The 17627-nt window shown below is 46.5% G+C and overlaps 1 protein-coding gene across 5 annotated transcripts in view; it reads right to left on the bottom strand.

Annotated features, from left to right (window-relative positions):
- The window catches only part of LOC311231947 (centrosomal protein of 95 kDa-like), a 73553-nt gene that overhangs the window by 42264 nt on the left and 13662 nt on the right, over positions 1-17627 (bottom strand). For 3 of the 5 annotated variants that reach the window (XM_084318585.1, XM_084318587.1, XM_084318586.1), the window contains exons 5-7: positions 13899-13989; positions 10069-10187; positions 255-625 (exon numbers count right to left, since the gene is read on the bottom strand). In XM_084318585.1, coding sequence (XP_084174711.1) covers positions 255-625; positions 10069-10187; positions 13899-13989 — 581 coding nt within the window. The remainder of the gene's footprint in view (positions 1-254; positions 626-10068; positions 10188-13898; positions 13990-17627) is intronic. The other 2 variants (XM_084318588.1, XM_084318589.1) reach the window with 2 other exon arrangements.

The raw sequence follows: 17627 nt of genomic DNA, 5'->3' as shown, positions 1-17627 counted from the left end.
CCTGCGTTGTGATGTCATTTCCTGCCGTGTCATTTACCTGCCAGGTGTATTTAACCATCACCTTGAATGCATTTCCAGTGCTAGCCATACCACTGATGAAGGACATTGTCCGAAACATGTCTGCTTTTGATTCAGGCTGCCAATAAAAAACATTGAACCTGTGAGTGCTGGTCCGGCTATCCTGCTTTGATATACCATGTGCAATCCCAAAGGACATCACCATGATGTTTAAATGAGACTATACACCGACTCACCTCCTCTAAGGGGGGGGACTGGGGGGCTCCGTCGCCCTGGCAGGGGGGCTGCAGAAGGATGGCTGAGTGGAGGGGCTCCCTAAGGGCCTGGCAGGGGGGCTGCAGAGGGATGGCTGAGTGGAGGGGCTCCCTCAGGGCCTGGCAGGGGGGCTGCAGAGGGATGGCTGAGTGGAGGGGCTCCCTCAGGGCAGTGTCCTGCAGAGGGATGGCTGAGTGGAGGGGCTCCCTCAGGGCAGTGTCCTGCAGAGGGATGGCTGAGTGGAGGGGCTCCCTCAGGGCAGTGTCCTGCAGAGGGATGGCTGAGTGGAGGGGCTCCCTCAGGGCAGTGTTCTGCAGAGCGGAGATGGAACCAGGAGCAGGAACAGCCACTGCTGGAAGAGGAAGAAAGGCTCACCACTCTCTTCTAAAGCTAGAAATCAGAGAGATAACCATAGACTTTGTGATGTCATCAGAGATAACCATAGACTTTGTGATGTCATCAGAGAGATAACACCACAATGTGCCTCATACCTATATCCACAATATGCTCCTCCAGAACAGATTCAACCCATCCACGCCAGTTTGCTAGCAACCCGGCTAATCTCTCCTACCCTCCTACAGCCACTAATACACCTGTCACAGTACGGGGAGGCTTATGGAATTGTCAATCAGCAGTCAAGAAAGCTGACTTCATTACTGCCTACGCCCATAGTCAAAATCTGCAGCTCCTGGCTCTAACTGAGACCTGGATAACCCCCAATAACTCATCAACACCTGCAGCACTATCTACAAACTATAACTTCACTCACACACCTCGACCCTCCAGACGGAGTGGAGGCACTGGCCTCATGACATCTCCTTCATGGGCTACAAACCTAACACAACTCCCAGAACTGTCACTCTCCTCCCTCGAATATCACGCAGTATCTGTCTCTAATCCTTTCAATCTCACCATTGTTACACTCTATCGCCCTCCAGGTCGCGTGTAGCTTTATGCCAAGCAAGCAGTGCAAAAATTTACCGTAGTGGCATGCAGTAATGCGCCTTTCATTTTCCGCCGCCCAGCGCCCAGGTCGCGCGGAAATAGGCTGTCTATTGCCATTCTCTTTGACAAACTCTAACCTTAACCAGCTCCTTAACAACGCCTAAACTTAACCGTTCTAACCTTAACCAACTCCGAAACAATGCCTAACCTTAACCTTAACCTTAACCATGCCTAACCTTAACCATAGAAATTATATTGCCATTCTCTTTGACAAACTCTAACCTTAACCAGCTCCTTAACAGCGCCTAAACTTAACCGTTCTAACCTTAACCAACTCCGAAACAATGCCTAACCTTAACCTTAACCTTAACCATGCCTAACCTTAACCGACACGTTAAAAAAAAATCACGTTAAAAAATATTTTCGATGGGATTCGAACTCACCAGCAAACAAGCCATAGGATCCACAGCCATGTGTCCTTGCCAATTGAGCTATTGCTAGATACTGAATAAGGGGCGGTGACTTATATATATTGAGCTCCACCAAGGCGGGATCTCATGCGCATGCGCGGGCACCTCGCGCGAGCACGCCGGCGCACGCACGCACCTGAGCGAGCACGCCGCCGCCGGTGCACGCACGGTAGCATTTGTCTGAAAAGAAGGGCGCTTTACCGCACTAGCGTGCGGTGACGAATGCGGAAGCATTTTTGCACTGCTTGCTTGGCATTAACGTACAGGCCTCCAGGTCCCCTCGATCACTTCACAGATGAGCTGGACATGCTTCTAAGCTCCTTACTGGAAGATGGTACCCCTCTCCTTCTATTGGGCGACTTCAACCTGCCTGACTCATCTCAGTCGGTCCCAGTGGTCTCACTCCTACAACAATTTGACCTGACTCCCACTGCCATGCCTCCCACCCACAAAGCAGGCAACTCCTTGGATCTCATATTTTCCCGTAACTCCAGCATCATTAACACCACGGTAACTCCCCTACATGTATCTGACCATTCCTTCATATCCTTCTCACCAACTCTCATGCTTAACCGAAAGGTCTTCACCCCAACTCAAACCGTCTCACTCAGATGCAACCTGCCCTCCCTATCCCCCTCCACCCTCTCCTCTGACATAATATCCGCTCTACCTTTGAGTGACACCTTCTCTGCTCTCCCCACAGAGATGGCACCCTCCACCCTCCTCTCAGCCCTTGCAACCTCCTTCGACAAGCTCTGTCCCCTCGTTGAGAAACCTGCCCACCGTTCCCCACCCAGTCCATGGCTGACGGATGCAGTGAGAGAACAAAGACAGGTCCTGAGAGCGGCTGAGAGGAAGTATAGAAAGTCACGCCTCACTGCTGACATCGACACATATCACAACCTCTTGTTAACATTATCCAAAACCATTACTAATGCCAAAGCTTCTTTCTTTCACCATAGGATCGAGGCCTCTGCCAAGAATCTTCGCAAACTGCATGCTACCATGTCCTCCCTCCTCACTCCCCCCCACCCCCTCCTCCCTCATCTTTTTCTGCAGAAAGACTTTGCGATCTTCTTTGAGGAAAAAGTGGAGAACATCCGCAGCTCCTTCTCCCAACCCCCACCCATTCCAAACACTGAATCGAGAACCTCATCCTTCACTCTGTCATCTTTCTCTCCCATTACAGAAGCCGAGACCCTGACACTAGTAACGTCGAACTGTCCGACTACATGCCAGCTGGACCAGCTACCCTCCCCACTCCTCCAGACCATAGCACCGGACATCCTCCCATTCCTAACTGCAACCATCAACTCCTCACTCAACTCGGGGGTGGTCCCCACCTCCCTAAAACAAGCCAGAGTCACGCCCCTCATAAAAAAACCAACCCTGAACCCCACCGTCATAGGCAACTATCATCCTGTCTCTCTTCTCTCCTTCCTTTCTAAAACACTTGAACGTGCTGTATCCAACCAACTTACTGCTTATCTCTTACAGAATGACCTCCTAGACCCCAATCAGTCTGGCTTCCGGACTGGCCACTCCACAGAAACGGCCCTCATTGCGGTCACAGAGGCACTTCACTTAGCAAAGGCGAAAGGCCTCTCCTCTGTCCTGATTCTCCTAGATCTATCTGCAGCCTTCGACACAGTCAACCATCAGATCCTCCTCGCGGCCCTCGCAGGAATGGGAGTGGCTGGATCTGCGCTGACATCATACCTCAACGACCGCTCCTACCAAGTGTCATGGAGAGGGACTCTGTCGGCCACCCGCCCCCTGCGGACGGGTGTCCCCCAGGGCTCGGTCCTAGGACCCCTTCTCTTCTCCCTCTACACTAAATCACTGGGTAACATTATCACGTCTCAAGGCTTCTCATATCATTGTTATGCCGATGATACTCAACTCTTCCTCTCCTTCCCTCCCTCAGATATCCACGTTTCTGAGCGGATCTCGGCCTGTCTGTCCGACATCTCCGCCTGGATGACGACCAACCACCTCAAACTGAACCTAAGCTAAACAGAATTGCTCCACCTGCCGGCCAAATCCTCCCCCCTGACCGACCTCTCCATCACAGTCGAGAATGCAGCTGTGACCGCGTCCCAGACCGCCAAGAACCTTGGTGTTGTCCTCGACGACCAGTTGAACTTCTCTGCTCACATCGCAGCGACAACCAGAACCTGCAGATTCCTCCTGAGCAACGTCAGAAGGATACGCCCCTTCCTGACAAAAGAAGCCACCCAACTCCTCGTCCAATCAACAGTCATCTCCCGCCTCGACTACTGCAACGCACTGCTAGCTGGCCTCCCGGCCACTGCCACCAAGCCTCTTCAACTCATTCAAAACGCAGCGGCCCGCCTGATCTCAAACCTACCGAAGTCGGCCCATGTCACCCCACTTCTTAGGGACCTGCACTGGCTCCCTATTGCTGCACGTATCCGCTTCAAGGCCCTCGACCTAGCATACCGTGCACGCATACCAGAGGCTAACTGCCTACAAAAACAGGCAGAGGCACTGAAAGAGGATTTCACCCATCTAATGAACACACTAGACTAGACAAATATCAAGATGTATCCATCAGTGGACCAATTGCATGCTTTTGCAGAGGACAAGAAGCCTTCAGTCGACTCATTCAGACATTAAGCACCCCCCACAGCCCAAATGGAATGACAATTTTTTTTTTTTTTTTTTTAATATTATATATTTTTTTTACGTCGACCAATAGTCGACTAACGGCAAATTTTTGCCAATCCTAGTCGACCATCCAAATCCTTAGTCGGGGACAGCCCTACAGCACACATCCACACGCACACACTCACTTTAAACAAACAACTAGCTGCAGCACCCACTTGACACAATTTAGAACACCTAAACACACTTTATATTTATTGGTAAAGAATTTGCACTACAACCCATACCTCATTACAACCTTACTGTAAATTGTATCTAAATTGTACCTCATCCCATTTCTGCTTTGCACTATATAGTATATTAGTATATTGTATAGTATATTGTATGGTAACTCAGTTACTTCTACTCTGCATTGAACATTGTACATATGTACATACTGAACACTTGTGCCTACGTACGAGACTTCTATTTTATACTTGCTATACTTATTTTATTTTATTTTATTTTATACTTATCTATTTTTGTCTAGCACAGTCTGGAGCGTAACAGAAAGAAGCATTTTGTGTATTCTGTACTTCTGTATGACAACTAATAAAGAAACTTGCTTATGATAGGTATTATGTTTCATCATGAATGCATGAAAGGGTGGGGGGGGGGTTGTTTTTTGATGCTTTGATCGTCACCAACGGAATATGTTGCGGACTAATGTTACACACATACGCTCGGATCGCAATGAAGACATTCTCGGATCAACGCAAGATTGATATCATATAGCCCTTACCTTGACTAGGATGTACCAGGGCTGTACAGAACGACGAGGTTATCGCAAATTGCCCCTATATATAACCTGTGCGAGTGGAGAAAAATATTTGGGCGCACCTTTGCGAGTAGTGATTTCAACCCTTGCATTCGCATTTCACTCCTAAATGTATCCAAAGCGTGTGATGACGCCACTCACGCGAGCTGCACACTCAGGTATGAACAGCGGGAAAAATCGATTGAGCACTCGCTGTGATTGTGCACGCAGCTTGTAGATGCCCGTCTGATTAGCTACTAGGCTAAAAATGCAGAAAACCACCAGTAACCTTAGTATTGCGTTGTAGTGGGCACTTACATGGACACTTACATGGACTGGACATAATCCACCTACAATGTCACTTTAAGGACACAGGGCATTGTGGGTAGCTAGAGCGGCCATATGAACTCTTGGCTTGGTTTGTTGTGGTATCCATGGCTATGATAATAAATGATGCACACTGATGTGTGGTCAAAGAAACTTCACTCTCTCTGGTCGTGATTTCCCGTCTCCTACAGCGTCATATTTTCAACGTGTTGGACCTAGTGAGCCGTCTAATGAAAATGTGACAGAGAACAGTGAGCCAGCAATGGCAGTAGCCACCGTTACAGGTATGGCTAACGTAGTTAGCGACAGCAACATCGGTGAGCCCAATTTGTAACACAAAAAGAGAGACGTGTAGCCTATTTATTTATTTAATATTTTATTTATTCATTTTATTATTATTATTTTATTTGTTGCCATTCCTAAAATAATATTCAAGCATAGGGCTAAAACATTTTCTTAAACAATATAATTTTTTGTTATATGAAAGAATGTTATAATAAAAGCTTTTCTATACATTTGTCTGATTGATTGAAAATGTTATTAACAGATTGCAGAATGAGTACAATACAGTTACAGCTCAATACAACAACTGCTAAGACTGGAGGATGAAGACCAGAAAAAGACTTTCGGCTCATTTACATAAGGGTCCTCCATTTTCAATTCATCAAGACATTTAGAGACAAATAAATATACAGTACGTTCATTAAAAAAAAAATGGGGTTTGTTATTTAAAAAAAGTGTCCCTAAAAAATATTCTGTGCCCCTAAATTTTTCATTTAGGGGCACCTGTGCCCCTAGTGAAAAAGCTTAGCGTACAGCCCTGTGTACCCCAAAAAGAATATTCCAATTATCTGATCGCCATTCTAAGTATTGATGTCCATCGTGTCGCCAACATAATCCACCACACAACATGGATCGGGAGTATTTGATTCTTCTCAATCCGAGCGTTTTCTAACCGCTCGTCTTGCCCGGAGAAAAATTGCCGACCCGGACCCATATAATCGACGCACAACACAAGGTTCCAAAGGGTGCTCGATACCGCCGCCTGGTAGGATGCGGCCGGTATTGCACTTTTGCGATCTCAGACTCATTCCCTATGATAACACCAGGCTCCCTGGATGGATAATGAATGTAAATATCGAATAAAAGAAAGAAGGGTGAAAACCAGACTTTTCTCAGGTTTGGCGCTCAAGCGTCGGCGAGTTAACCCGACTTTACTCGGGTATGGCGTCCGTTGAGTTAATATTGACAGCCCTAATAAAAACTATGGTCTGTTGAAGTTGGGATTGCTGTGTGTGACGTTTGTGGTGGTCATTACTAGGGTTGGGTACCTTTCAACTTTGAACCGATACCGGTACCTGTGAATCAATACCGGTACCCAACGGTACCTTTTTTCGGTACTTTAGTCTCTAAAAATGTAATCTACCTACCGCAGTTGAAAAAAAAAATAAAAAAAAATAAAAACTTCAAATAATTTATTATCATATATAATATATAATATTGCAGCGAGCGTTGTCTGCATCTAACTTTGTAAAGTGTAACAACACTTGCGACGGTTTCCGCTTGCCTTCGCCCCGACTGCTTTGTTGTTGAATCAAGTGAAATCCTAGGTAAGCCTGTATTGTGCGCGTGAACGTTGACGTGAGGCACACTTCATAGGTTTGGTTTCGCTGTAAACGAAACATTGACGTCATACAAAAAAAAAATTACGTTTAAAAAAGACAATATATTTTTTTTTACAGTATCGAAATGTGGCACCGGCGGATCTCACGTGAATCCGTACTCGGTAGTACCGACATGATTCGGTTGGTACCAGAGCATGTGAGCGGAGCGGGTGGATTTTGAAGTGAGCACGGAGTGGGCTTTAAAATGGGTCAGAGTGACTCCGGAGCGAGAGCTCTCCTCCGCTCCGAGCCGCTCAGTGCACACGATCACACAGTGGTTTAAACTGATGTAATATACATGTAGTACAATGCCAAAGCAATAGGTGGCGATGTAGTTAGTGATGCACGATATATCGGCCGCCGATATAATATCGGCCGATATGGCAGTTTTTTTACACATCGGTATCGGTCCGATATCAAGATAGGGCCGATATTAATTAAAAAAAAAAAAAAAAAAATTATCGTTTTAAATGTTTTGGCCTTAAATAGTAAGTTACAAAAAGTAAAAAAATTATGCGTTTTGGAAAATAGCTCTTTATTTGATTATCATAAAAAAGTGTTTTCTATACAGAGATATCGACATCGGTAAATATCGGTATCGGCCAGAACAGCAATATTAATATCGGTTATCGGTATCGGCCACAATTTTCACATCGGTGCATCACTAGATGTAGTTCAAACATGAAGGCCATTTTTCAACCAATCAGTAGGGTGAACGCGCTCACTACACATCCTGCTAAGTCAAAACAGAAATCCGCCATCTTTAAATCACCTCGGGACTCGGGTGAACTAGTATTTAGTAGGGCTGCAACTAATGACTAATTTGGTAGTCGACTAATCTGCCGATTATTTTTTCGATTAGTCGACTAATCGAAAACCAATGTAAACAACAACAAAAAAAAGAAAATATATATATATTTTTTTTAATTACCTATCTTTGTGAAAGTGGCTTCTCAGCTCTGGTCCAGCTGAAGACAGAGCAGAGGAACAGATTGGACATTGAGCATGACCTCAGAGTTGCTTGTCTACCATCACCCCAGACTTTGAGACTCTTGTCAGGACCAAACAACAACATCATAACATGATGATCCCATAGCAAATTAAAATAATGACTCATGAAACATTTGAATTTGGATCTTTAAGCCACTTTAAATGAAAATGTATTTGAAGAACAATACAGCAATCACTCATAACAAGATAAATAAATTAAATAATACAAATTAAAGTGGAAGTGTACTTTAAATAACTTTTGTTTGCTGTGTGTGAGAGGAGTCCGTGTGTATGTGTATGTGTGTGTGTCTTACTCTGATCGCTGTGTGAGTGAGAGGAGTGTGTGTACTGTGTAATTTGTGTGTGTCTTACTCTGATCGCTGTGTGAGTGAGAGGTGTGTACTGTGTAATTTGTGTATGTGTGTGTCTTACTCTGATCGCTGTGTGTGAGTGAGAGGAGTGTGAATGTGTGTGTGTCTTACTCTGATCGCTGTGTGTGAGTGAGGAGTGTGTATGTGTGTGTGTCTTACTCTGATCGCTGTGTGTGAGTGAGAGGAGTGTGAATGTGTGTGTGTCTTACTCTGATCGCTGTGTGTGCGAGAGAGGAGTGTGAATGTGTGTGTGTCTTACTCTGATCGCTGTGTGTGAGTGAGAGGAGTGTGTATGTGTGTGTGTCTTACTCTGATCGCTGTGTGTGAGTGAGAGGAGTGTGTATGTGTGTGTCTTACTCTGATCGCTGTGTGTGAGTGAGAGGAGTGCGTGTGTAATGTATTGTGTGTCTAGTCTGATCATCATCTCCTGCAGGGGAACAATGTTTTCAATGTCCAAAATTTGCTATGGGATCATCATGTTATGATGTTGTCTGGAACCCTGAGAAGCCACTCTCACAAAGATAGGTAGTGCACAAAAAAAAAAAAAAAAAAAAAAAAAAAAAAAAAAATTATTTTTTAATGACTAATCGACGCAACAATTTCTCGTCTACGATTTTTTATAATCGACGTTGTCGATTATGTCGACTAATCGTTGCAGCCCTAGTATTTAGCAACATTTATTTTCAGCAAGAAACAAACAAAGTGCAATAAAAAATAAAGGATACATTCACTGTGTTCTGCCTCATTTATTTGATGAAACGAAACCAACATCAACACAATGTACCACCAAGAGCGGAGAGTTTAGTCTCACAAAAAGAGCGCTGATGTTGTTAGCTTACATGCTAACGTGAATGGGATCTGCCAGTATAAACACTTAGCATTGCGGCTAGGCTAGCTACATTAGCATAGTAAAGCTAGTAGAATGGTTGACTGAAAACGTTATTTAACAGATTTCAGAATGGGTACAATACAATACGGCTCAATACAAACAATTGTTAACCCTCTAGAGCCCAAGGGGATTTTTGAACCCGTCGGCGGAGAACAAAAGAATTTAGAATGCCTTCCAAATGCTCAAAAAGTACATCTTTTCAGAAATCGGTAAAAATAGAAAAATGCCAATTTCAAGTGCTTTGAGATGTTTATTAGAAAATAAAGAAGACTATCATTTTGGGAACTGCAACCTGTCAGTGTGTTGTTTATTCTGCCACCCCTACACCTGGAATTGCCACAATGCATCTGATTAGCATTATTACTCAGTAGTACACATCTATATACCCGATTTAATCACCTGTACATTGTACTACTACAGTTTACTACATTTGCACTCTAGTTGGATGCCAAACTTCTTTTCGTTGTACTGTAGTTGTTGTATTAGCTGTAATAAAGCTCACAATGCTCATCGGGGGAAAATCTTATTTTACAAGAAGTGAAAAAGCTGGATTTTCCCATCAGCTGTGCAATTTGGATAAGTAAACAGTGGCGCTATCCAAATGCAAACGGAGAAAGACTGTGTGCTAGTGTGTAACGGGTTAGGGTTAGAGAAAGACCGTGTGCTAGTGTGTGACGGACCCGTCTTCTAACCCTAACCCCAGTGTGTAACGGACCTTCTTGTTTGGCCGTGAAGGTGCGTGCAGATTCTCCCAGTCCGATGAGCTCATTGGCCGATCCCGTCTCCTCCACATTCCAAGAGTGCTGCGAATGTCTGCTGGACTGGATGGCCGACCTGAGGAGAACAACAGTGTTTACTGCATCATCCTGGGTCACACTATCAGACCTGAGGAGAACAACAGTGTTTACTGCATCATTCTGGGTCACACTATCAGACCTGAGGAGAACAACAGTGTTTACTGCATCATCCTGGGTCACACTATCAGACCTGAGGAGAACAACAGTGTTTACTCTTATCATCCTGGGTCACACTATCAGACCTGAGGAGAACAACAGTGTTTACTCTTATCATCCTGGGTCACACTATCAGACCTGAGGAGAACAACAGTGTTTACTGCATCATCCTGGGTCACACTATCAGACCTGAGGAGAACAACAGTGTTTACTCTTATCATCCTGGGTCACACTATCAGACCTGAGGAGAACAACAGTGTTTACTCTTATCATCCTGGGTCACACTATCAGACCTGAGGAGAACAACAGTGTTTACTCTTATCATCCTGGGTCACACTATCAGACCTGAGGAGAACAACAGTGTTTACTCTTATCATCCTGGGTCACACTATCAGACCTGAGGAGAACAACAGTGTTTACTCTTATCATCCTGGGTCACACTATCAGACCTGAGGAGAACAACAGTGTTTACTGCATCATCCTGGGTCACACTATCAGACCTGAGGAACACAACAGTGTTTACTCTTATCATCCTGGGTCACACTATCAGACCTGAGGAGAACAACAGTGTTTACTGCATCATCCTGGGTCACACTATCAGACCTGAGGAACACAACAGTGTTTACTCTTATCATCCTGGGTCACACTATCAGACCTGAGGAGAACAACAGTGTTTACTCTTATCATCCTGGGTCACACTATCAGACCTGAGGAGAACAACAGTGTTTACTCTTATCATCCTGGGTCACACTATGAGACCTGAGGAGAACAACAGTGTTTACTGCATCATCCTGGGTCACACTATCAGACCTGAGGAGAACAACAGTGTTTACTGCATCATCCTGGGTCACACTATGAGACCTGAGGAGAACAACAGTGTTTACTGCATCATCCTGGGTCACACTATCAGACCTGAGGAGAACAACAGTGTTTACTGCATCATCCTGGGTCACACTATGAGACCTGAGGAGAACAACAGTGTTTACTCTTATCATCCTGGGTCACACTATGAGACCTGAGGAGAACAACAGTGTTTACTCCATCATCCTGGGTCACACTATCAGACATGAGGAACACAACAGTGTTTACTGCATCATCCTGGGTCACACTATCAGACCTGAGGAGAACAACAGTGTTTACTGCATCATCCTGGGTCACACTATCAGACCTGAGGAGAACAACAGTGTTTACTCTTATCATCCTGGGTCACACTATCAGACCTGAGGAGAACAACAGTGTTTACTGCATCATCCTGGGTCACACTATCAGACCTGAGGAACACAACAGTGTTTACTGCATCATCCTGGGTCACACTATCAGACCTGAGGAGAACAACAGTGTTTACTCTTATCATCCTGGGTCACACTATCAGACCTGAGGAACACAACAGTGTTTACTGCATCATCCTGGGTCACACTATCAGACCTGAGGAGAACAACAGTGTTTACTGCATCATCCTGGGTCACACTATCAGACCTGAGGAGAACAACAGTGTTTACTGCATCATTCTGGGTCACACTATCAGACCTGAGGAGAACAACAGTGTTTACTCCATCATCCTGGGTCACACTATCAGACCTGAGGAGAACAACAGTGTTTACTCTTATCATCCTGGGTCACACTATCAGACCTGAGGAGAACAACAGTGTTTACTCCATCATTCTGGGTCTGGACACACTATCACTATCTAACCAGAAGGTAAACAGCGCCCCATTGGCGTCCATTGAGTTAAATGCGTTAAAAAACAATTTTAAAGTTGGATCGAATACGTATGGCTCAAAACCAATTTCCGACAATTAATTACACTTTAAATAAATTAAAAAAAAAATTATTCACAAATGTTTTATCATGGACGAACAACACTTTAAGACTATGATCGCCGCGGACGAGTTTTCACGTCATTCCGAGCCATGCTCATTCTGCCGAAGACGCCGTAACTCGTCTTTGATGTCAATATTTCAAAAATCTGTCATCGAAATCATATTTCCTTTCCGGAGCCCTGAGACACACTGCTGATCTCCTCTCAACTCTCTAGCGGTTCAAGAGCGCCATCTGGTGGCCGACCGGCAGATCGCCAACCGGAAATTAACCTTTGAACCGGTAGTGCTCATCCATATGTGGTCCGGCCACTCGCTATCGTTAGAGAGACTCCGTATTGACACAGTGAACATCGATCTGTGCAAATAACTCGAAAAAACAACATGATTTGGACGTATATATACTATTATACAACCTGGAAATGGATCGGGCATTTCTCCATCCCATAATAGAAAAGATTCTGTTCCACGCTCATCTGCCAGCGGCGCGAGGAAGCCACGGTAAGATTCAGCGTTATTTTCTAACGTCTTCTATACTAACTGATCTGATGAACATATGACCCACTCTGGATGAATCATCTAACGCTGCCCACGGAATTATAAACGATCCCCCGCCCATCCGGTCATCATCAGATGATGCGTAGAAACTTCTAGAACCACGTCCAGTTGACATTTTTTATCTTGCACAGATTCCTACCAAACTGTATTTGATCATCAATATAATGCATTTAGGGCTATAAATCACGTTCTGAAGAAAGCTGCAGAAAACGATAAAAACATACTTATACTTTAGACCATATTTTAGTATGAATATGTGAATGAAAAAGTTTAACGTTGCTACACCCTGAACAATACATATAGGACATTGAATGGGCCATAATAATGGCAATTTAGCAATAGAATTTAAAACGTTATAGCCCTGCAAAGAAGGGGAACTTCTCCATAGACAAATAGAGCTGGCGAGGGATGGTAAATTATGAATTTAACCCATGGCGATTAAAGTGTTAAATGCGAATGGTTGATTTGAATAAATAAAAAAAAGAATTTATCCTCTTTTTCTCCGCCTGATTTTCTATGCTTTTCCTCCCGTCCCAATTTAGTCGTTATGCCAATTCCCCCCTCCCCTACCTGGTCGTTGTGCGCATGTTCCCCCTACTGGTCGGTACAAGGGAGCCCTGAAGTGTACCACATGCTTCCTCCGATGGAGCGGAGACAGCCAGTGGCTCTCTTTTCACCTGGCAGCGAGGACTCTCATTGGTGAAGTGTAACGCGTGGGAGGTCACGCTGCCGCCTTCACCACTTCCTGCCTTTCGCTGAGCAGGCGCCCAGACCTGACCTGTAGGCGTCGCTGTCCACAACGCCAGATTACCACCCACGACTTCCCTCCCGCTAACTCAGCCAAACGAGTTAGTATGACGAGCGGCCCAAGCCGCAGGCAATGCTGACTCCGGGAGTCGAGACCGCAGCCTCTTGCATTGGTGACGAGCGCAATCTCCGCTACGCCACCCGACCGCCCTGGTTGATTTGAATTTCAATTACTTTTTAAGCACCCTGTTAAAATTGGCTGTTTTCAAGGAATTCCAGGCCTTGGCTTTTTTTGTAAAAAATCAAGCACTTTAAGCACTTCAAGGACCTTGTGCGAACCCTGTCAATTTGACATGTATTATGATGAACACAAGCTTTCTCTAGGCTTTTGAAAATGTAGGGGAGCAGCCGAGATACATCACTGATCGAAGCACAACTTTCCAGAAATGATTACTAAGTAGAACACTCACTTCCCACTGGAAGACTGGGATGCTCTCTCCAACAGGTCCTTCTGCTCTGCGGGTCCACAAGGTACATCCTCCATGAGGAAGCCACTCGCTTCTTACAGGGAAACAAGCAAAAGGTGGAGAAGGACATAGAAGGGAGGAAAGCAGATTTTTAAAGAAGATCAGACTCAGAAACCCTTCAATCAAGCAACAGAATGTCCAAGGTCAATAAAAGGCTGTTGTGAACTTACCAACCTTCTGTCAGCCCACCCTTAGATCACAGACCCCCTGTCCCCCTACCAACCTTCTGTCAGCCCACCCTTAGATCACAGACCCCCTGTCCCCCTACCAACCTTCTGTCAGCCCACCCTTAGATCACAGACCCCCTGTCCCCCTACCAACCTTCTGTCAGCCCACCCTTAGATCACAGACCCCCTGTCCCCCTACCAACCTTCTGTCAGCCCACCCTTAGATCACAGACCCCCTGTCCCCCTACCAACCTTCTGTCAGCCCACCCTTAGATCACAGACCTCCTGTCCCCCTACCAACCTTCTGTCAGCCCACCCTTAGATCACAGACCTCCTGTCCCCCTACCAACCTTCTGTCAGCCCACCCTTAGATCACAGACCCCCTGTCCCCTACCAACCTTCTGTCAGCCCACCCTTAGATCACAGACCCCCTGTCCCCCTACCAACCTTCTGTCAGCCCACCCTTAGATCACAGACCTCCTGTCCCCCTACCAACCTTCTGTCAGCCCACCCTTAGATCACAGACCTCCTGTCCCCCTACCAACCTTCTGTCAGCCCACCCTTAGATCACAGACCCCCTGTCCCCCTACCAACCTTCACCAACTAGGCCACCCTTAGATCACAGACCCCCTGATATCCCCCTCTCTGGAAACCCCTCCCCAAGACATTAGGGACTAAGAGTCCATCTCACGTTTCCGATCCAATGTTTTTCCTCAATATCACAGTTACACCTGGGAGTTATGAAACACCTGTTTCAACTGTAACTGGTCTGTAACTGGACAGGTCTCTCCTACATTATTGCCGTTTAACCGCCCAGCTGTGGAGGAAACAAACCTGGAGTGATGAACGGTACTGCAGCCCGGTTGAGCAGCAACTCTATACCCAATTGCTAAAATGGCATAGCCCTCGTGTCCACCATCAAAGATACCAAGTGGTAGGGCCAAGGGGGGTTATTGGGATTGGGCCCTAGTGTGTCTGTGTTATGTCTGTACATCATTCATACCAGTACCCCCGCCCCTTAAAGGGGCATTCTGGTCTTTTTAAACCTGGAGTCTATTTTTCCATCATGTGGGATCTAAAAGAATAGGGCCAACAATTGTTGTAATTGGTCCAGTATTTAGGGAGAATATTTGAACCAGCAGCTGCAAAACAGGCTGTAATATAATCACACAAGGAAAAGTATGCCAACACTAAAGAGCCACCGACCGGCTAATAGTGTTAAAATAACTGTCTGTGGACTTGGTCGAGTTGGTCAGAGAGCAGAGTGCTCCAGTAACACCAGCAGAGTGAGAGGAAAGAGTGAGAGCCCTGCCTCCATCCTTGTTGAGGTGGTCAGAGAGTGAGATGAAAGAGTGAGAGCCCTGCCTCCATCCTTGTTGAGGTGGTCAGAGAGTGAGATGAAAGAGTGAGAGCCCTGCCTCCATCCTTGTTGAGGTGGTCAGAGAGTGAGAGGAAAGAGTGAGAGCCCTGCCTCCATCCTTGTTGAGGTGGTCAGAGAGTGAGAGGAAAGAGTGAGAGGCCTGCCTCCATCCTTGTTGAGGTGGTCAGAGAGTGAGATGAAAGAGTGAGAGCCCTGCCTCCATCCTTGTTGAGGTGGTCAGAGAGTGAGATGAAAGAGTGAGAGCCCTGCCTCCATCCTTGTTGAGGTGGTCAGAGAGTGAGATGAAAGAGTGAGAGCCCTGCCTCCATCCTTGTTGAGGTGGTCAGAGAGTGAGATGAAAGAGTGAGAGACCTGCCTCCATCCTTGTTGAGGTGGTCAGAGAGTGAGATGAAAGAGTGAGAGCCCTGCCTCCATCCTTGTTGAGGTGGTCAGAGAGTGAGATGAAAGAGTGAGAGCCCTGCCTCCATCCTTGTTGAGGTGGTCAGAGAGTGAGATGAAAGAGTGAGAGGCCTGCCTCCATCCTTGTTGAGGTGGTCAGAGAGTGAGATGAAAGAGTGAGAGCCCTGCCTCCATCCTTGTTGAGGTGTTCAGAGAGTGAGATGAAAGAGTGAGAGCCCTGCCTCCATCCTTGTTGAGGTGGTCAGAGGGTGAGATGAAAGAGTGAGAGCCCTGCCTCCATCCTTGTTGAGGTGGTCAGAGAGTGAGATGAAAGAGTGAGAGGCCTGCCTCCATCCTTGTTGAGGTGGTCAGAGAGTGAGATGAAAGAGTGAGAGCCCTGCCTCCATCCTTGTTGAGGTGGTCAGAGAGTGAGATGAAAGAGTGAGAGGCCTGCCTCCATCCTGGTTGAGGTGGTCAGAGAGTGAGATGAAAGAGTGAGAGCCCTGCCTCCATCCTTGTTGAGGTGGTCAGAGAGTGAGATGAAAGAGTGAGAGGCCTGCCTCCATCCTTGTTGAGGTGGTCAGAGAGTGAGATGAAAGAGTGAGAGGCCTGCCTCCATCCTTGTTGAGGTGGTCAGAGAGTGAGATGAAAGAGTGAGAGGCCTGCCTCCATCCTGGTTGAGGTGGTCAGAGAGTGAGATGAAAGAGTGAGAGGCCTGCCTCCATCCTTGTTGAGGTGGTCAGAGAGTGAGATGAAAGAGTGAGAGCCCTGCCTCCATCCTTGTTGAGGTGGTCAGAGAGTGAGATGAAAGAGTGAGAGGCCTGCCTCCATCCTGGTTGAGGTGGTCAGAGAGTGAGATGAAAGAGTGAGAGCCCTGCCTCCATCCTGGTTGAGGTGGTCAGAGAGTGAGATGAAAGAGTGAGAGCCCTGCCTCCATCCTGGTTGAGGTGGTCAGAGAGTGAGATGAAAGAGTGAGAGCCCTGCCTCCATCCTTGTTGAGGTGGTCAGAGAGTGAGATGAAAGAGTGAGAGGCCTGCCTCCATCCTTGTTGAGGTGGTCAGAGAGTGAGATGAAAGAGTGAGAGACCTGCCTCCATCCTGGTTGAGGTGGTCAGAGAGTGAGATGAAAGAGTGAGAGCCCTGCCTCCATCCTTGTTGAGGTGGTCAGAGAGTGAGATGAAAGAGTGAGAGCCCTGCCTCCATCCTGGTTGAGGTGGTCAGAGAGTGAGAGGCCTGCCTCCATCCTGGTTGAGGTGGTCAGAGAGTGAGATGAAAGAGTGAGAGGCCTGCCTCCATCCTTGTTGAGGTGGTCAGAGAGTGAGATGAAAGAGTGAGAGCCCTGCCTCCATCCTGGTTGAGGTGGTCAGAGAGTGAGATGAAAGAGTGAGAGGCCTGCGTCCATCCTTGTTGAGGTGGTCAGAGAGTGAGATGAAAGAGTGAGAGGCCTGCCTCCATCCTTGTTGAGGTGGTCAGAGAGTGAGATGAAAGAGTGAGAGCCCTGCCTCCATCCTGGTTGAGGTGGTCAGAGAGTGAGATGAAAGAGTGAGAGGCCTGCCTCCATCCTGGTTGAGGTGGTCAGAGAGTGAGATGAAAGAGTGAGAGCCCTGCCTCCATCCTTGTTGAGGTGGTCAGAGAGTGAGATGAAAGAGTGAGAGCCCTGCCTCCATCCTTGTTGAGGTGGTCAGAGAGTGAGATGAAAGAGTGAGAGCCCTGCCTCCATCCTTGTTGAGGTGGTCAGAGAGTGAGA

The sequence above is a fragment of the Notolepis coatsorum genome (assembly GCF_963971535.1).
Source record: "Notolepis coatsorum genome assembly, chromosome: 7".
Classification (NCBI taxonomy): Eukaryota; Metazoa; Chordata; class Actinopteri; order Aulopiformes; family Paralepididae; genus Notolepis; species Notolepis coatsorum.
Note: the sequence above shows the minus strand (reverse complement) of the source record. Positions and strands in the feature narration are given on the sequence as shown.